The sequence below is a fragment of the Rhamphochromis longiceps genome, linkage group LG9 (assembly GCF_057381845.1).
Source record: "Rhamphochromis longiceps isolate RC_006_pf linkage group LG9, R_longiceps_female_GT1.1, whole genome shotgun sequence".
NCBI classification, from domain to species: domain Eukaryota; kingdom Metazoa; phylum Chordata; class Actinopteri; order Cichliformes; family Cichlidae; genus Rhamphochromis; species Rhamphochromis longiceps.
Window position 1 is genome coordinate 249,033 of NC_140565.1, and position 25,758 is coordinate 274,790.

Consider the following 25,758-nt stretch of genomic DNA (forward strand, 5'->3'; position numbering starts at 1 on the left):
ACAAACACACACAGATCCTCAGTGTAATACACACAAACACACACAGATCCTCAGTGTAATACACACAAACACACACACAGATCCTCAGTGTAATACACACAAACACACACACAGATCCTCAGTGTAATACACACAAACACACACACAGATCCTCAGTGTAATACACACAAACACACACAGATCCTCAGTGTAATACACACAAACACACACACAGATCCTCAGTGTAATACACACAAACACACACAGATCCTCAGTGTAATACACACAAACACACACAGATCCTCAGTGTAATACACACAAACACACACAGATCCTCAGTGTAATACACACAAACACACACACAGATCCTCAGTGTAATACACACAAACACACACACAGATCCTCAGTGTAATACACACAAACACACACACAGATCCTCAGTGTAATACACACAAACACACACACACAGATCCTCAGTGTAATACACACAAACACACACAGATCCCTAGTGTAATACACACAAACACACACACAGATCCTCAGTGTAATACACACAAACACACACACAGATCCTCAGTGTAATACACACAAACACACACACAGATCCTCAGTGTAATACACACAAACACACACACACAGATCCTCAGTGTAATACACACAAACACACAAACACAGATCCTCAGTGTAATACACACAAACACACACAGATCTTCAGTGTAATACACACAAACACACACAGATCCTCAGTGTAATACACACAAACACACACACAGATCCTCAGTGTAATACACACAAACACACACAGATCCTCAGTGTAATACACACAAACACACACACAGATCCTCAGTGTAATACACACACACACACACACACACAGATCCTCAGTGTAATACACACAAACACACACACAGATCCTCAGTGTAATACACACAAACACACACAGATCCTCAGTGTAATACACACAAACACACACACAGATCCTCAGTGTAATACACACAAACACACACACAGATCCTCAGTGTAATACACACAAACACACACACACAGATCCTCAGTGTAATACACACAAACACACACACACAGATCCTCAGTGTAATACACACAAACACACACACACAGATCCTCAGTGTAATACACACAAACACACACACAGATCCTCAGTGTAATACACACAAACACACACAGATCCTCAGTGTAATACACACAAACACACACAGATCCTCAGTGTAATACACACAAACACACACACAGATCCTCAGTGTAATACACACAAACACACACACAGATCCTCAGTGTAATACACACAAACACACACACAGATCCTCAGTGTAATACACACAAACACACACAGATCCTCAGTGTAATACACACAAACACACACACAGATCCTCAGTGTAATACACACAAACACACACAGATCCTCAGTGTAATACACACAAACACACACAGATCCTCAGTGTAATACACACAAACACACACAGATCCTCAGTGTAATACACACAAACACACACACAGATCCTCAGTGTAATACACACAAACACACACACAGATCCTCAGTGTAATACACACAAACACACACACAGATCCTCAGTGTAATACACACAAACACACACACACAGATCCTCAGTGTAATACACACAAACACACACAGATCCCTAGTGTAATACACACAAACACACACACAGATCCTCAGTGTAATACACACAAACACACACACAGATCCTCAGTGTAATACACACAAACACACACACAGATCCTCAGTGTAATACACACAAACACACACAGATACTCAGTGTAATACACACAAACACACACACACAGATCCTCAGTGTAATACACACAAACACACACACACAGATCCTCAGTGTTATACACACAAACACACAAACACAGATCCTCAGTGTAATACACACAAACACACACACAGATCCTCAGTGTAATACACACAAACACACACACACAGATCCTCAGTGTAATACACACAAACACACACACACAGATCCTCAGTGTAATACACACAAACACACACACAGATCCTCAGTGTAATACACACAAACACACACACAGATCCTCAGTGTAATACACACAAACACACACACAGATCCTCAGTGTAATACACACAAACACACACACAGATCCTCAGTGTAATACACACAAACACACACAGATCCTCAGTGTAATACACACAAACACACACACAGATCCTCAGTGTAATACACACAAACACACACAGATCCTCAGTGTAATACACACAAACACACACACAGATCCTCAGTGTAATACACACAAACACACACACAGATCCTCAGTGTAATACACACAAACACACACAGATCCTCAGTGTAATACACGCAAACACACACAGATCCTCAGTGTAATACACACAAACACACACAGATCCTCAGTGTAATACACACAAACACACACAGATCTTCAGTGTAATACACACAAAGACACACACAGATCCTCAGTGTAATACACAGAAACACACACACAGATCCTCAGTGTAATACACAGAAACACACACACAGATCCTCAGTGTAATACACACAAACACACACACAGATCCTCAGTGTAATACACACAAACACACACACAGATCCTCAGTGTAATACACGCAAACACACACACAGATCCTCAGTGTAATACACGCAAACACACACACAGATCCTCAGTGTAATACACGCAAACACACACAAAGATACTCAGTGTAATACACACAAACACACACAGATCCTCAGTGTAATACACACAAACACACACAGATACTCAGTGTAATACACACAAACACACACACAGATCCTCAGTGTAATACACACAAACACACACACACAGATCCTCAGTGTAATACACACAAACACACACACAGATCCTCAGTGTAATACACACAAACACACACACAGATCCTCAGTGTAATACACACAAACACACACAGATCCTCAGTGTAATACACACAAACACACACACAGATCCTCAGTGTAATACACACAAACACACACACAGATCCTCAGTGTAATACACGCAAACACACACACAGATCCTCAGTGTAATACACGCAAACACACACACAGATCCTCAGTGTAATACACGCAAACACACACAAAGATACTCAGTGTAATACACACAAACACACACAGATCCTCAGTGTAATACACACAAACACACACAGATACTCAGTGTAATACACACAAACACACACACAGATCCTCAGTGTAATACACACAAACACACACACACAGATCCTCAGTGTAATACACACAAACACACACACAGATACTTAGTGTAATACACACAAACACACACACAGATCCTCAGTGTAATACACACAAACACACACAGATCCTCAGTGTAGTACACACAAACACACACAGATCCTCAGTGTAATACACACAAACACACACACAGATCCTCAGTGTAATACACACAAACACACACACAGATCCTCAGTGTAATACACACAAACACACACACAGATCCTCAGTGTAATACACACAAACACACACAGATCCTCAGTATAATACACACAAACACACACACAGATCCTCAGTGTAATACACACAAACACACACACAGATCCTCAGTGTAATACACACAAACACACACACACAGATGCTCAGTGTAATACACACAAACACAAACACACACAGATCCTCAGTGTAATACACACAAACACACACACACAGATCCTCAGTGTAATACACACAAACACACACAAAGATACTCAGTGTAATACACACAAACACACATACAGATCCTGAGTTTAATACACACACACACACACACACACACACACAGATCCTCAGTGTAATACACACAAACACACACAGATCCTCAGTGTAATACACACAAACACACACATAGATCCTCAGTGTAATACACGCAAACACACACAAAGATACTCAGTGTAATACACACAAACACACACAAAGATACTCAGTGTAATACACACAAACACACACACAGATCCTGAGTTTAATACACACACACACACACACACACACACACACACACACACACACACACACACACAGATCCTCAGTGTAATACACACAAACACACACACAGATCCTCAGTGTAATACACACAAACACACACAGATCCTCAGTGTAATACACACAAACACACACACAGATCCTCAGTGTAATACACACAAACACACACACAGATACTCAGTGTAATACACACAAACACACACAGATCCTCAGTGTAATACACACAAACACACACAGATCCTCAGTGTAATACACACAAACACACACACAGATCCTCAGTGTAATACACACACACACACACACAGATCCTCAGTGTAATACACACAAACACACACACAGATCCTCAGTGTAATACACACACACACACACACACACAGATCCTCAGTGTAATACACACAAACACACACACAGATCCTCAGTGTAATACACACAAACACACACAGATCTTCAGTGTAATACACACAAACACACACAGATCCTCAGTGTAATACACACAAACACACACACAGATCCTCAGTGTAATACACACAAACACACACAGATCCTCAGTGTAATACACACACACACACACACACACAGATCCTCAGTGTAATACACACAAACACACACACAGATCCTCAGTGTAATACACACAAACACACACAGATCCTCAGTGTAATACACACAAACACACACACACAGATCCTCAGTGTAATACACACAAACACACACACAGATCCTCAGTGTAATACACACAAACACACACACAGATCCTCAGTGTAATACACACAAACACACACACAGATCCTCAGTGTAATACACACAAACACACACAAAGATACTCAGTGTAATACACACAAACACACACAGATCCTCAGTGTAATACACACAAACACACACACAGATCCTCAGTGTAATACACACAAACACACACAGATCCTCAGTGTAATACACACAAACACACACACACAGATCCTCAGTGTAATACACACAAACACACACACACAGATCCTCAGTGTAATACACACAAACACACACACAGATCCTCAGTGTAATACACACAAACACACACAGATCCTCAGTGTAATACACACAAACACACACAGATCCTCAGTGTAATACACACAAACACACACAGATCCTCAGTGTAATACACACAAACACACACACAGATCCTCAGTGTAATACACACAAACACACACACAGATCCTCAGTGTAATACACACAAACACACACACAGATCCTCAGTGTAATACACACAAACACACACAGATCCTCAGTGTAACACACACAAACACACACACAGATCCTCAGTGTAACACACACAAACACACACAGATCCTCAGTGTAATACACACAAACACACACAGATCCTCAGTGTAATACACACAAACACACACACAGATCCTCAGTGTAATACACACAAACACACACAGATCCTCAGTGTAATACACACACACACACACACACACAGATCCTCAGTGTAATACACACAAACACACACACAGATCCTCAGTGTAATACACACAAACACACACAGATCCTCAGTGTAATACACACAAACACACACAGATCCTCAGTGTAATACACACAAACACACACACAGATCCTCAGTGTAATACACACAAACACACACACAGATCCTCGGTGTAATACACACAAACACACACAGATCCTCGGTGTAATACACACAAACACACACAGATCCTCGGTGTAATACACACAAACACACACACACAGATCCTCAGTGTAATACACACAAACACACACACACAGATCCTCAGTGTAATACACACAAACACACACAGATCCTCAGTGTAATACACACAAACACACACAGATCCTCAGTGTAATACACACAAACACACACAGATCCTCAGTGTAATACACACAAACACACACACAGATCCTCAGTGTAATACACACAAACACACACACAGATCCTCAGTGTAATACACACAAACACACACACAGATCCTCAGTGTAATACACACAAACACACACAGATCCTCAGTGTAACACACACAAACACACACACAGATCCTCAGTGTAATACACACAAACACACACAGATCCTCAGTGTAATACACACAAACACACACAGATCCTCAGTGTAATACACACAAACACACACAGATCCTCAGTGTAATACACACTAACACACACAGATCCTCAGTGTAATACACACAAACACACACACAGATCCTCAGTGTAATACACACAAACACACACACAGATCCTCAGTGTAATACACACAAACACACACAGATCCTCAGTGTAATACACACAAACACACACACAGATCCTCAGTGTAATACACACAAACACAAACACAGATACTCAGTGTAATACACACAAACACACACACAGATCCTCAGTGTAATACACACAAACACACACAGATACTCAGTGTAATACACACAAACACACACACACAGATCCTCAGTGTAATACACACAAACACACACAGATCCTCAGTGTAATACACACAAACACACACACAGATCCTCAGTGTAATACACACAAACACACACACAGATCCTCAGTGTAATACACACAAACACACACACAGATCCTCAGTGTAATACACACAAACACACACAGATCCTCAGTGTAATACACACAAACACACACACAGATCCTCAGTGTAATACACACAAACACACACACAGATCCTCAGTGTAATACACACAAACACACACACACAGATCCTCAGTGTAATACACACAAACACACACAAAGATACTCAGTGTAATACACGCAAACACACACTAAGATACTCAGTGTAATACACACAAACACACACACAGATCCTCAGTGTAATACACACAAACACACACACAGATCCTCAGTGTAATACACACAAACACACACACAGATCCTCAGTGTAATACACGCAAACACACACACAGATACTCAGTGTAATACACGCAAACACACACAAAGATACTCAGTGTAATACACACAAACACACACAAAGATACTCAGTGTAATACACACAAACACACACACAGATCCTGAGTTTAATACACACACACACACACACACACAGATCCTCAGTGTAATACACACAAACACACACACAGATCCTCAGTGTAATACACACAAACACACACACAGATCCTCAGTGTAATACACGCAAACACACACAAAGATACTCAGTGTAATACACACAAACACACACAAAGATACTCAGTGTAATACACACAAACACACACACAGATCCTGAGTTTAATACACACACACACACACACACACACACACACACACACACACAGATCCTCAGTGTAATACACACAAACACACACACAGATCCTCAGTGTAATACACACAAACACACACAGATCCTCAGTGTAATACACACAAACACACACAGATCCTCAGTGTAATACACACAAACACACACACAGATCCTCAGTGTAATACACACAAACACACACACAGATACTCAGTGTAATACACACAAACACACACACAGATACTCAGTGTAATACACACAAACACACACACAGATCCTCAGTGTAATACACACAAACACACACACAGATCCTCAGTGTAATACACACACACACACACACAGATCCTCAGTGTAATACACACAAACACACACACAGATCCTCAGTGTAATACACACAAACACACACAGATCCTCAGTGTAATACACACAAACACACACAGATCCTCAGTGTAATACACACAAACACACACACAGATCCTCAGTGTAATACACACAAACACACACACAGATCCTCAGTGTAATACACACAAACACACACACAGATCCTCAGTGTAATACACACAAACACACACACAGATCCTCAGTGTAATACACACAAACACACACACAGATCCTCAGTGTAATACACACAAACACACACAGATCTTCAGTGTAATACACACAAACACACACAGATCCTCAGTGTAATACACACAAACACACACACAGATCCTCAGTGTAATACACACAAACACACACAGATCCTCAGTGTAATACACACAAACACACACACAGATCCTCAGTGTAATACACACACACACACACACACAGATCCTCAGTGTAATACACACAAACACACACACAGATCCTCAGTGTAATACACACAAACACACACAGATCCTCAGTGTAATACACACAAACACACACACACAGATCCTCAGTGTAATACACACAAACACACACACAGATCCTCAGTGTAATACACACAAACACACACACAGATCCTCAGTGTAATACACACAAACACACAAACACAGATCCTCAGTGTAATACACACAAACACACACAGATCTTCAGTGTAATACACACAAACACACACAGATCCTCAGTGTAATACACACAAACACACACACAGATCCTCAGTGTAATACACACAAACACACACAGATCCTCAGTGTAATACACACAAACACACACACAGATCCTCAGTGTAATACACACACACACACACACACACAGATCCTCAGTGTAATACACACAAACACACACACAGATCCTCAGTGTAATACACACAAACACACACAGATCCTCAGTGTAATACACACAAACACACACACAGATCCTCAGTGTAATACACACAAACACACACACAGATCCTCAGTGTAATACACACAAACACACACACACAGATCCTCAGTGTAATACACACAAACACACACACACAGATCCTCAGTGTAATACACACAAACACACACAGATCCTCAGTGTAATACACACAAACACACACACACAGATCCTCAGTGTAATACACACAAACACACACACAGATCCTCAGTGTAATACACACAAACACACACAGATCCTCAGTGTAATACACACAAACACACACACAGATCCTCAGTGTAATACACACAAACACACACAGATCCTCAGTGTAATACACACAAACACACACAGATCCTCAGTGTAATACACACAAACACACACACAGATCCTCAGTGTAATACACACAAACACACACAGATCCTCAGTGTAATACACACAAACACACACAGATCCTCAGTGTAATACACACAAACACACACAGATCCTCAGTGTAATACACACAAACACACACACAGATCCTCAGTGTAATACACACAAACACACACACAGATCCTCAGTGTAATACACACAAACACACACACAGATCCTCAGTGTAATACACACAAACACACACACACAGATCCTCAGTGTAATACACACAAACACACACAGATCCCTAGTGTAATACACACAAACACACACACAGATCCTCAGTGTAATACACACAAACACACACACAGATCCTCAGTGTAATACACACAAACACACACACAGATCCTCAGTGTAATACACACAAACACACACAGATCCTCAGTGTAATACACACAAACACACACACACAGATCCTCAGTGTAATACACACAAACACACACACACAGATCCTCAGTGTTATACACACAAACACACAAACACAGATCCTCAGTGTAATACACACAAACACACACACAGATCCTCAGTGTAATACACACAAACACACACACACAGATCCTCAGTGTAATACACACAAACACACACACACAGATCCTCAGTGTAATACACACAAACACACACACAGATCCTCAGTGTAATACACACAAACACACACACAGATCCTCAGTGTAATACACACAAACACACACACAGATCCTCAGTGTAATACACACAAACACACACACAGATCCTCAGTGTAATACACACAAACACACACACAGATCCTCAGTGTAATACACACAAACACACACAGATCCTCAGTGTAATACACACAAACACACACACAGATCCTCAGTGTAATACACACAAACACACACACAGATCCTCAGTGTAATACACACAAACACACACACAGATCCTCAGTGTAATACACACAAACACACACACAGATCCTCAGTGTAATACACACAAACACACACACAGATCCTCAGTGTAATACACGCAAACACACACAGATCCTCAGTGTAATACACACAAACACACACAGATCCTCAGTGTAATACACACAAACACACACACACAGATCCTCAGTGTAATACACACAAACACACACACAGATCCTCAGTGTAATACACACAAACACACACACAGATCCTCAGTGTAATACACACAAACACACACACAGATACTTAGTGTAATACACACAAACACACACAGATCCTCAGTGTAATACACACAAACACACACAGATCCTCAGTGTAATACACACAAACACACACAGATCCTCAGTGTAATACACACAAACACACACACAGATCCTCAGTGTAATACACACAAACACACACACAGATACTTAGTGTAATACACACAAACACACACACAGATCCTCAGTGTAATACACACAAACACACACAGATCCTCAGTGTAGTACACACAAACACACACAGATCCTCAGTGTAATACACACAAACACACACACAGATCCTCAGTGTAATACACACAAACACACACACAGATCCTCAGTGTAATACACACAAACACACACACAGATCCTCAGTGTAATACACACAAACACACACACAGATCCTCAGTGTAATACACACAAACACACACAGATCCTCAGTATAATACACACAAACACACACACAGATCCTCAGTGTAATACACACAAACACACACACAGATCCTCAGTGTAATACACACAAACACACACACACAGATGCTCAGTGTAATACACACAAACACACACACACACAGATCCTCAGTGTAATACACACAAACACACACACACAGATCCTCAGTGTAATACACACAAACACACACACAGATCCTCAGTGTAATACACACAAACACACACACAGATCCTCAGTGTAATACACACAAACACACACAGATCCTCAGTGTAATACACACAAACACACACACAGATCCTCAGTGTAATACACACAAACACACACAAAGATACTCAGTGTAATACACACAAACACACATACAGATCCTGAGTTTAATACACACACACACACACACACACACACACACACACAGATCCTCAGTGTAATACACACAAACACACACAGATCCTCAGTGTAATACACACAAACACACACATAGATCCTCAGTGTAATACACGCAAACACACACAAAGATACTCAGTGTAATACACACAAACACACACAAAGATACTCAGTGTAATACACACAAACACACACACAGATCCTGAGTTTAATACACACACACACACACACACACACACACACACACACACACACACAGATCCTCAGTGTAATACACACAAACACACACACAGATCCTCAGTGTAATACACACAAACACACACAGATCCTCAGTGTAATACACACAAACACACACAGATCCTCAGTGTAATACACACAAACACACACAGATCCTCAGTGTAATACACACAAACACACACACAGATCCTCAGTGTAATACACACAAACACACACACAGATACTCAGTGTAATACACACAAACACACACAGATCCTCAGTGTAATACACACAAACACACACACAGCCTCAGTGTAATACACACAAACACACACACAGATCCTCAGTGTAATACACACACACACACACACACAGATCCTCAGTGTAATACACACAAACACACACACAGATCCTCAGTGTAATACACACACACACACACACACAGATCCTCAGTGTAATACACACAAACACACACACAGATCCTCAGTGTAATACACACAAACACACACACAGATCCTCAGTGTAATACACACAAACACACACAGATCTTCAGTGTAATACACACAAACACACACAGATCCTCAGTGTAATACACACAAACACACACACAGATCCTCAGTGTAATACACACAAACACACACAGATCCTCAGTGTAATACACACACACACACACACACACACAGATCCTCAGTGTAATACACACAAACACACACACAGATCCTCAGTGTAATACACACAAACACACACAGATCCTCAGTGTAATACACACAAACACACACACACAGATCCTCAGTGTAATACACACAAACACACACACAGATCCTCAGTGTAATACACACAAACACACACACAGATCCTCAGTGTAATACACACAAACACACACAAAGATACTCAGTGTAATACACACAAACACACACAGATCCTCAGTGTAATACACACAAACACACACACAGATCCTCAGTGTAATACACACAAACACACACAGATCCTCAGTGTAATACACACAAACACACACACAGATCCTCAGTGTAATACACACAAACACACACAGATCCTCAGTGTAATACACACAAACACACACACAGATCCTCAGTGTAATACACACAAACACACACAGATCCTCAGTGTAATACACACAAACACACACAGATCCTCAGTGTAATACACACAAACACACACAGATCCTCAGTGTAATACACACAAACACACACACAGATCCTCAGTGTAATACACACAAACACACACACAGATCCTCAGTGTAATACACACAAACACACACAGATCCTCAGTGTAACACACACAAACACACACACAGATCCTCAGTGTAACACACACAAACACACACAGATCCTCAGTGTAATACACACTAACACACACAGATCCTCAGTGTAATACACACAAACACACACACAGATCCTCAGTGTAATACACACAAACACACACAGATCCTCAGTGTAATACACACAAACACACACACAGATCCTCAGTGTAATACACACAAACACACACACAGATACTCAGTGTAATACACACAAACACACACACAGATCCTCAGTGTAATACACACAAACACACACACACAGATCCTCAGTGTAATACACACAAACACACACACACAGATCCTCAGTGTAATACACACAAACACACACAGATCCTCAGTGTAATACACACAAACACACACACAGATCCTCAGTGTAATACACACAAACACACACACAGATCCTCAGTGTAATACACACAAACACACACACACAGATCCTCAGTGTAATACACACAAACACACACACACAGATCCTCAGTGTAATACACACAAACACACACACACAGATCCTCAGTGTAATACACACAAACACACACACACAGATCCTCAGTGTAATACACACAAACACACACACAGATCCTCAGTGTAATACACACAAACACACACACAGATCCTCAGTGTAATACACACAAACACACACACAGATCCTCAGTGTAATACACACAAACACACACACAGATCCTCAGTGTAATACACACAAACACACACAGATCCTCAGTGTAATACACACAAACACACACAGATCCTCAGTGTAATACACACAAACACACACAGATCCTCAGTGTAATACACACAAACACACACACAGATCCTCAGTGTAATACACACAAACACACACAGATCCTCAGTGTAATACACACACACACACACACACACACAGATCCTCAGTGTAATACACACAAACACACACACAGATCCTCAGTGTAATACACACAAACACACACAGATCCTCAGTGTAATACACACAAACACACACACAGATCCTCAGTGTAATACACACAAACACACACACAGATCCTCAGTGTAATACACACAAACACACACACAGATCCTCAGTGTAATACACACAAACACACACACAGATCCTCAGTGTAATACACACAAACACACACACAGATCCTCGGTGTAATACACACAAACACACACAGATCCTCGGTGTAATACACACAAACACACACAGATCCTCGGTGTAATACACACAAACACACACACACAGATCCTCAGTGTAATACACACAAACACACACACACAGATCCTCAGTGTAATACACACAAACACACACAGATCCTCAGTGTAATACACACAAACACACACAGATCCTCAGTGTAATACACACAAACACACACAGATCCTCAGTGTAATACACACAAACACACACACAGATCCTCAGTGTAATACACACAAACACACACACAGATCCTCAGTGTAATACACACAAACACACACAGATCCTCAGTGTAACACACACAAACACACACACAGATCCTCAGTGTAATACACACAAACACACACAGATCCTCAGTGTAATACACACAAACACACACAGATCCTCAGTGTAATACACACAAACACACACAGATCCTCAGTGTAATACACACTAACACACACAGATCCTCAGTGTAATACACACAAACACACACACAGATCCTCAGTGTAATACACACAAACACACACACAGATCCTCAGTGTAATACACACAAACACACACAGATCCTCAGTGTAATACACACAAACACACACACAGATCCTCAGTGTAATACACACAAACACAAACACAGATACTCAGTGTAATACACACAAACACACACACAGATCCTCAGTGTAATACACACAAACACACACAGATACTCAGTGTAATACACACAAACACACACACACAGATCCTCAGTGTAATACACACAAACACACACAGATCCTCAGTGTAATACACACAAACACACACACACAGATCCTCAGTGTAATACACACAAACACACACACAGATCCTCAGTGTAATACACACAAACACACACACAGATCCTCAGTGTAATACACACAAACACACACAGATCTTCAGTGTAATACACACAAACACACACAGATCCTCAGTGTAATACACACAAACACACACACAGATCCTCAGTGTAATACACACAAACACACACAGATCCTCAGTGTAATACACACAAACACACACACAGATCCTCAGTGTAATACACACAAACACTCACACAGATCCTCAGTGTAATACACACAAACACACACACAGATCCTCAGTGTAATACACACAAACACACACAGATCCTCAGTGTAATACACACAAACACACACACAGATCCTCAGTGTAATACACACAAACACACACACAGATCCTCAGTGTAATACACACAAACACACACAGATCCTCAGTGTAATACACACAAACACACACACAGATCCTCAGTGTAATACACACAAACACACACAGGTGTTACATCAGCTCTGGTCCTCAGTCACAGATCAGTTTGTAACCAGCAGAAGCAAAAGTGTAACCTGGCTGCCCCCTGCTGGTCAGGCAGAGGTACTGACCACCTGTGTGTGTGTGTGCAGGTGAACGGGGTGGACCTCCGGTACGCCACACATGAGCAGGCAGCAGCAGCTCTGAAGAACGCCGGGCAGACTGTTACCATAGTAGCACAGTACAGACCTGAGGGTGAGGACTCACACACACACACACACACAAACACACACACACACGTAACCCGTTTGTCACTACTCCAGTACGCGACTCCGCACTCGTGTTCTCACTAGTCCGTGCGTTGTAAGTTCACACGTCACACTTCCTGAGAACGCAGCGCGATCGTTCCACAGCTGGAACATCAGTGTACTTGATGACTTGATGACATCACAGCTCCAGAGGTTTCACTGCCATCCCCTCGTAATTTTACTGTGATTAATATTTGCAGTGGAAATTTCTCATGGTGTGGGAGATTTCTGTAAGAAAAAAGATAAAACAGTATTTCAGGCACTTTGGCAAATAAAGCAAACATGAACATTTTGTCTAAGTGACTTATATGTTTAACCTGAGCAGTGAAAGACCGCGGGGGGTTAAAAACGATGGAGTCCGCTGTTCTCGCTCTGGTGACCCTTGACCTCATGGTCAGCTGACAGCTGGTGGGTAACAGATGTCTCTGAAAACGTCGGAGCGCTTTTACAAATATGTGATGTCCTGATATTTGAAGTTCACACAGCGACATTCTCGCCTTAAAATATCTTAAAAGTTCATTTTTTTACACAGAGTCATATCTTTTTAGCAGCTGTCCTACGTCACTGCTGTGTTTGAGTTTTGGACGAAATGCATTCTGGGATATTTGGCTGCACCAAGTCCACATAAGCCACCACCGGTGCATCCTGGGTAAAATGGGAGGAGCCAGAACACATCCGGGAATGTTGAGATGAGATGAGATGAGATGAGATACATACAATACAAACATCACATTGGGGAGACAGGTCAGGCCAGGTAGTGAGGAAAAAAAACATTGAAATGTGCAACACAAAAGGATAATACAGGAATGCACAGATATCAACACACCATAACACAATAAACACAGACAGCAACATGGGAAAGAGTTCCAGTGTGTACATCTGATCTGGGACCACTGCAGTCCCAGTCTTCCAGCCAACCCAGGTGGCCTTGCATGGAATGGGAAGGAACAGACTAAACACAGTCGTTATCAGGGTGTTGTTGTTCAGCTCCAGCCTTGCAGCTGGCGCCAAAGGGGTATCTGCATAAGTGATGGTGCTTATTACTTTAGTGCGAACAGCTCATATGAATTTCAAAGCAGTTCTACAGTCCAACACTGGTCTCTCAATCTCCCGTTGGAGAGCCACGAGCTTCGCCATACTTGCGTTCTGTGATGTCGTCATTTCTTGTGCTCAAGGAGCCGATTCTGAGAACTCACCACAGTGTGCCTCCCCGAGATGTCATCCAATTTGCGCCCAGAGATGTTATTCCGAGCGAGCCCTTCTGAGATGTATCCAGTCTGCAGTCAGAGATCTTATTCTGAGTATTCACAGCAGCCGTAGCCTCTCCAAGATCTTATCCATGCTGTACTCAATGAGCCCATTTTGAGAAACTCACGCCTCTTCCCATCGTTTGAATCCCAGCGGGCAGCCTTGTGGGGGTTTGAACAGCCGGTTCCGCTTTCTTAATTCTCCGATAAGTCAGGGCCAAGCCAGCTCCGATCATCCAGAACCCTGTTACCATGGTTCCGAATAGGTAGATACCTTCAGCACTCAGGCTCACCCGAGCCCAGACTTCTCGTTGAGAAAGGGGTGTCAATTGCATTCAGGGAGCAGTTGATCCAATCCATGATTCCTCTTTTAGGTTTTAGAGAACAGACTGTGAGAGTGTTCCAGGGAAAATACAAAAACCACGAGACTAGACAAGGACACAAGAGGCTAAGCAGGGAAGATAAGGGAGAGGAGAAAAAGTGTGTCCGCCTCCTCCGAGAGTCAAAGAAGGAAAGTACTTGGCTTGATGCTACTTTGAATTGGAGCAGTACTGTTACTGATGACGTATCACAAGTCCACGAGAATGCAAGTACACACAAGTACACGCAAGTACACACAAGTACACATATTGAGAAACAGCAGGGTCTCCTCATCCATCTGTGAGCTGTGATTGGCCTGCAGTGATGCTGATGGTTGGTCCTGCTCACTGTGTGTAAAGACCTCTGATCATGTGACCCTTGTACCTGTGTGACCTTTGACCTTGACCCTGTTTAAACTCTGAGTGTGTGTTTTCAGAGTACAGTCGCTTCGAGGCAAAGATCCACGACCTGAGGGAGCAGATGATGAACAGCTCGTCCGGCAGTCTGAGGAACAGCCGCACCTTCTACATCAGGTAACCTGAGCTCACCTGTGACACACTGAGACACCTGGACCAGGTCTCCTCAGGGCAGCACGCCCGGCCTCTTTCATCTGTTCCTACTGTGAATGAGTCAGAATGACCTCACAGTCATGACGCCTGTGAACAGGTGTGCTTTACTCCATCATGTGTCACTCAGCTGTAACCATCAACCATCTAGATTCAGAGATGGATGCATCCAGCAGATTATTCCTTTACCAACAAATCTAAAACATGAACACATCAGGAGCACCTCAGGTTCAGGATGGGTTTGAACGCAGGCTGGAGCTGCCAGGGATCGAACCAACAACCTCAGAGGACGAGCCGCTCTGCCTCCGGAAACACAGACGCCACGTTTATGAGTGTGAGGTTTATCCTCAGTAAGACACGTTTGTCTCTCTACACAGCAGAGACCAGACGGACATCCACAGAACAGATCGGTAGAATACAGTAAAACAATAGAAACAGTTATAAACAACTGCAGAATTGTAAGGTCTGTAATAGGAGTGGCTGTAGCTCAGGCGGTAGACCAGGTCATCTACTGATCACAAGGTTGGTGGTTCGATTCCTGGCTTCCCCTGGTCTGCATGCCAAATATCCTTGAGCGAGATATTAATGTTCACCGATGCATCCATCAGAGTATGTGTGTGTGAATGTGAGCTAGAAAGGAAATGTGCTTGGGTGAATGCACACGTTGCATAAAGTGCTGTGAGTGAGTAGAAAAGCGCTGTGAGTGAGTAGAAAAGCGCTGTATGAGCTGTAATAAGCCATTTATACAGTTTAGAATTCATAACATTTAGTTAGTGTGTGTGTACATGTTTATATATCTTTGTGAGGACCAACATTTAAATGCTACTATGCTTGTGGGGACCAACAGCCATCATGGGGACTATGAAGACATGTTTGAGACTCACAATGTGGTTTTAGGGTCACAGTTATGGGGACGCTTTCATTTTTGATGGTTAGGGTAAGAAATATGTCAATTGATGTCCTCACTAAGATATGAAAACAGGACTGTGTGTGTCTGTGTTTGTCGGTCCGAAGTGTGCGTGAAGAACACACAGAGAACTCCTGGAACAACTTCTGACTCCAGATCAGCTAAATTTAAATGACTCCCAGTCAGCTGACAGTCTGAGGTGGTCACATGACCTCCTGAGGTCCTCAGAGGCGATGAGCGGCGTTCTCCATGGCGTGCTGTGTGTGTTACAGGGCGCTCTTCGACTACGATAAGCAGTGGGACTGCGGCGTGCAGTCTCAGGCGCTGGACTTTAACTTTGGCGAGGTCTTCCACGTGATCGACAGCGCCGATGAGGAGTGGTGGCAGGCACGCAGGGTCAACCAGCAGGGGGAGCTGGAGGAGCTGGGCTACGTCCCCTCCAAGCACAGGTCTGTGAATGCTGCACACACACACACACACACGACACACAGGTCTGTGAATGCTGCACACACACACGGGTCAGTGAATGCTGCGCACACACACACGGGTCAGTGAATGCTGCGCACACACACACACACACACACACACACACACACACACACACACACACACAGGTCAGTGAATGCTGCACACACACAGGTCAGTGAATGCTGCACACACACACACACACACAGGTCAGTGAATGCTGCACACACACACACACACACAGGTCAGTGAATGCTGCACACACACACACACACACACACAGGTCAGTGAATGCTGCACACACACACACACACACACACAGGTCAGTGAATGCTGCACACACACACACACACACACACACAGGTCAGTGAATGCTGCACACACACACACACACACACACACACACACACACACAGGTCAGCGAATGCTGCACACACACACACACACACACACATACACAGGTCAGCGAATGCTGCACACACACACACACACACACACATACACAGGTCAGCGAATGCTGCACACACACATACACAGGTCAGCGAATGCTGCACACACACATACACAGGTCAGCGAATGCTGCACACACACACACACACACACACACACACACACACACACAGGTCAGCGAATGCTGCACACACACACACACACAGGTCAGTGAATGCTGCGCACACACACACACACAGGTCAGTGAATGCTGCGCACACACACACACACACAGGTCAGTGAATGCTGCACACACACACACACACACACACACACACAGGTCAGTGAATGCTGCACACACACACACACACAGGTCAGCGAATGCTGCACACACACACACACACACAGGTCAGTGAATGCTGCACACACACACAGGTCAGTGAATGCTGCACACACACACAGGTCAGTGAATGCTGCACACACACACAGGTCAGTGAAAGCTGCACACACACACACACACACACACACACACACATACACAGGTCAGCGAATGCTGCACACACACACACACACACACACACACACACACACAGGTCAGTGAATGCTGCACACACACACACACAGGTCAGTGAATGCTGCACACACACACAGGTCAGTGAAAGCTGCACACACACACACACACACACACACACACATACACAGGTCAGCGAATGCTGCACACACACACACACACACACACACACACACACACAGGTCAGTGAATGCTGCACACACACACACACAGGTCAGTGAATGCTGCACACACACACACACACATACACAGGTCAGTGAATGCTGCACACACACACACACACACACACACACACAGGTCAGTGAATGCTGCACACACACACACACACACACACACACAGGTCAGTGAATGCTGCACACACACACACACACACACACACACAGGTCAGCGAATGCTGCACACACACAGGTCAGTGAATGCTGCACACACACACACACACACAGACAGGTCAGCGAATGCTGCACACACACACACACACACACACACACACACACAGGTCAGTGAATGCTGCACACACACACACACACACACACACACACACACACACACAGGTCAGTGAATGCTGCACACACACACACACACACACACACACACAGGTCAGCGAATGCTGCACACACACACACACACACACACACACACACACACAGGTCAGCGAATGCTGCACACACACACACACACACACACACACACACACACAGGTCAGCGAATGCTGCACACACACACACACACACACACACACACACACACAGGTCAGCGAATGCTGCACACACACACACACACACACACACACACACACACACACACACACACAGGTCAGCGAATGCTGCACACACACACACACACACACACACACACACACACACACACACACACACACACACACAGGTCAGTGAATGCTGCACACACACACACACACACACACAGGTCAGTGAATGCTGCACACACACACACACACACACAGGTCAGTGAATGCTGCACACACACACACACACACACAGGTCAGTGAATGCTGCACACACACACACACAGGTCAGTGAATGCTGCACACACACACACACACACACACACACACACACAGGTCAGTGAATGCTGCACACACACACACACACAAGTCAGTGAATGCTGCACACACACACACACACACACACACATACACAGGTCAGCGAATGCTGCACACACACACACACACACACACACACACACACACACAGGTCAGTGAATGCTGCACACACACACACACAGGTCAGTGAATGCTGCACACACACACACACACACACACACACACACACACACACACACACAGGTCAGTGAATGCTGCACACACACACACACACACACACACACACAGGTCAGTGAATGCTGCACACACACACACACACACAGGTCAGCGAATGCTGCACACACACACATACACAGGTCAGTGAATGCTGCACACACACACACACACACACACACACACACATACACAGGTCAGCGAATGCTGCACACACACACACACACACACACACACAGGTCAGTGAATGCTGCACACACACACACACACATACACAGGTCAGTGAATGCTGCACACACACACACAGGTCAGTGAATGCTGCACACACACACACACACACACACACACAGGTCAGTGAATGCTGCACACACACAGGTCAGTGAATGCTGCACACACACACACACACACACAGACAGGTCAGCGAATGCTGCACACACACACATACACAGGTCAGTGAATGCTGCACACACACACATACACAGGTCAGTGAATGCTGCACACACACACATACACAGGTCAGTGAATGCTGCACACACACACATACACAGGTCAGTGAATGCTGCACACACACACACACAGGTCAGCGAATGCTGCACACACACACACACACACACACACACACAGGTCAGCGAATGCTGCACACACACACACACACACACACAGGTCAGTGAATGCTGCACACACACACACACACACACACACACAGGTCAGTGAATGCTGCACACACACAGGTCAGTGAATGCTGCACACACACACACACACACACACACACACAGGTCAGTGAATGCTGCACACACACACACACACACACAGGTCAGTGAATGCTGCACACACACACACACACACACACAGGTCAGTGAATGCTGCACACACACACACACACACACACACACACAGGTCAGTGAATGCTGCACACACACACATACACAAGTCAGTGAATGCTGCACACACACACACACACACACACATACACAGGTCAGCGAATGCTGCACACACACACACACACACACACACACACACAGGTCAGTGAATGCTGCACACACACACACACACAGGTCAGTGAATGCTGCACACACACACACACACAGGTCAGTGAATGCTGCACACACACACACACACACACACACACACACACACACACACACAGGTCAGTGAATGCTGCACACACACACAGGTCAGTGAATGCTGCACACACACACACACACAGGTCAGTGAATGCTACACACACACACAGGTCAGCGAATGCTGCACACACACACAGGTCAGCGAATGCTGCACACACACACAGGTCAGTGAAAGCTGCACACACACACAGGTCAGTGAAAGCTGCACACACACACACACACACACACACACACACAGGTCAGTGAATGCTGCACACACACACACACACAGGTCAGTGAATGCTGCACACACACACACACACACACACACACACACACACACACACACACACAGGTCAGTGAATGCTGCACACACACACAGGTCAGTGAATGCTGCACACACACACAAACACAGGTCAGCGAATGCTGCACACACACACACATACACAGGTCAGTGAATGCTGCACACACACACAGGTCAGTGAAAGCTGCACACACACACACACACACACACACACATACACAGGTCAGCGAATGCTGCACACACACACACACACACACACACACACACACACACACACACAGGTCAGTGAATGCTGCACACACACACACACACATACACAGGTCAGTGAATGCTGCACACACACACACACACACACACACACACAGGTCAGTGAATGCTGCACACACACACACACACACACACACACACAGGTCAGCGAATGCTGCACACACACAGGTCAGTGAATGCTGCACACACACACACACACACACAGACAGGTCAGCGAATGCTGCACACACACACATACACAGGTCAGCGAATGCTGCACACACACACACACACACACACACACACAGGTCAGTGAATGCTGCACACACACACACACACACACACACAGGTCAGTGAATGCTGCACACACACACACACACACACACACACAGGTCAGCGAATGCTGCACACACACACACACAGGTCAGTGAATGCTGCACACACACGGGTCAGTGAATGCTGCACACACACGGGTCAGTGAATGCTGCACACACACACACACACACACAGGTCAGCGAATGCTGCACACACACACACACACACAGGTCAGCGAATGCTGCACACACACACACACACAGGTCAGCGAATGCTGCACACACACGCATACACAGGTCAGCGAATGCTGCACACACACGCATACACAGGTCAGCGAATGCTGCACACACACACACACAGGTCAGTGAATGCTGCACACACACACACACAGGTCAGCGAATGCTGCACACACACACACACAGGTCAGCGAATGCTGCACACACACACACACACAGGTCAGTGAATGCTGCACACACACACACACACACACACACAGGTCAGTGAATGCTGCACACACACACACACACACACACACACACAGGTCAGCGAATGCTGCACACACACACACACACACACACAGGTCAGTGAATGCTGCACACACACACACACACACACACAGGTCAGTGAATGCTGCACACACACACACACACACACACACACACAGGTCAGTGAATGCTGCACACACACAGGTCAGTGAATGCTGCACACACACACACACACACACACACACACACACACAGGTCAGTGAATGCTGCACACACACACACACACAGGTCAGTGAATGCTGCACACACACACACACACAGGTCAGTGAATGCTGCACACACACACACACACACACACACAGGTCAGTGAATGCTGCACACACACACACACACACACACACAGGTCAGTGAATGCTGCACACACACACACACACACACACACACAGGTCAGTGAATGCTGCACACACACACACACACACACACACACACACACACACAGGTCAGTGAATGCTGCACACACACACATACACAAGTCAGTGAATGCTGCACACACACACACATACACAGGTCAGTGAATGCTGCACACACACACACACACACACACACAGGTCAGTGAATGCTGCACACACACACATACACAAGTCAGTGAATGCTGCACACACACACACACACACACATACACAGGTCAGCGAATGCTGCACACACACACACACACACACACACACACACACACAGGTCAGTGAATGCTGCACACACACACACACACACACACACACAGGTCAGTGAATGCTGCACACACACACACACACACACACACACACACACACACACACACACACAGGTCAGCGAATGCTGCACACACACACATACACAGGTCAGTGAATGCTGCACACACACACAGGTCAGTGAAAGCTGCACACACACACACACACACACACACACACACAGGTCAGTGAATGCTGCACACACACACACACACAGGTCAGTGAATGCTGCACACACACACACACACAGGTCAGTGAATGCTGCACACACACACACACACACACACACACACACAGGTCAGTGAATGCTGCACACACACACAGGTCAGTGAATGCTGCACACACACACAAACACAGGTCAGCGAATGCTGCACACACACACATACACAGGTCAGTGAATGCTGCACACACACACAGGTCAGTGAAAGCTGCACACACACACACACACACACACACACACATACACAGGTCAGCGAATGCTGCACACACACACACACACACACACACACACACAGGTCAGCGAATGCTGCACACACACACACACACACACACACACACACACACACAGGTCAGTGAATGCTGCACACACACACACACACACACACACACAGGTCAGCGAATGCTGCACACACACAGGTCAGTGAATGCTGCACACACACACACACACAGACAGGTCAGCGAATGCTGCACACACACACACACAGACAGGTCAGCGAATGCTGCACACACACACACACAGACAGGTCAGCGAATGCTGCACACACACACACACACACAGGTCAGTGAATGCTGCACACACACACACACACACACACAGGTCAGCGAATGCTGCACACACACACACACACACACACACACACAGGTCAGTGAATGCTGCACACACACACACACACACACACAGGTCAGTGAATGCTGCACACACACACACACACACACACAGGTCAGTGAATGCTGCACACACACACACACACACAGGTCAGCGAATGCTGCACACACACACACAGGTCAGCGAATGCTGCACACACACACACACACAGGTCAGCGAATGCTGCACACACACACACACACACAGGTCAGCGAATGCTGCACACACACACACACACACACAGGTCAGTGAATGCTGCACACACACACACACACATACACAGGTCAGTGAATGCTGCACACACACACACACACACACACACACACAGGTCAGTGAATGCTGCACACACACACACACACACACACACACACAGGTCAGCGAATGCTGCACACACACAGGTCAGTGAATGCTGCACACACACACACACACACAGACAGGTCAGCGAATGCTGCACACACACACATACACAGGTCAGCGAATGCTGCACACACACACACACACAGGTCAGTGAATGCTGCACACACACACACACACACACACACACACAGGTCAGTGAATGCTGCACACACACACACACACACACACACAGGTCAGCGAATGCTGCACACACACACACACACACACACACAGGTCAGCGAATGCTGCACACACACACACACACACACAGGTCAGTGAATGCTGCACACACACGGGTCAGTGAAT

The 25,758-nt window shown here is 45.0% G+C and overlaps 1 protein-coding gene across 1 annotated transcript in view; it reads left to right on the top strand.

The window, feature by feature from the left end:
• LOC146661463 (disks large homolog 4-like) overlaps positions 1–25,758 on the top strand; it is a 96,420-nt gene that overhangs the window by 59,310 nt on the left and 11,352 nt on the right. Inside the window, exons 2-4 of the mRNA XM_085419468.1 lie at positions 14,966–15,103; positions 17,200–17,296; positions 18,509–18,685. Of these exons, the coding sequence (XP_085275594.1) occupies positions 14,966–15,103; positions 17,200–17,296; positions 18,509–18,685 (412 nt within the window). The remainder of the gene's footprint in view (positions 1–14,965; positions 15,104–17,199; positions 17,297–18,508; positions 18,686–25,758) is intronic.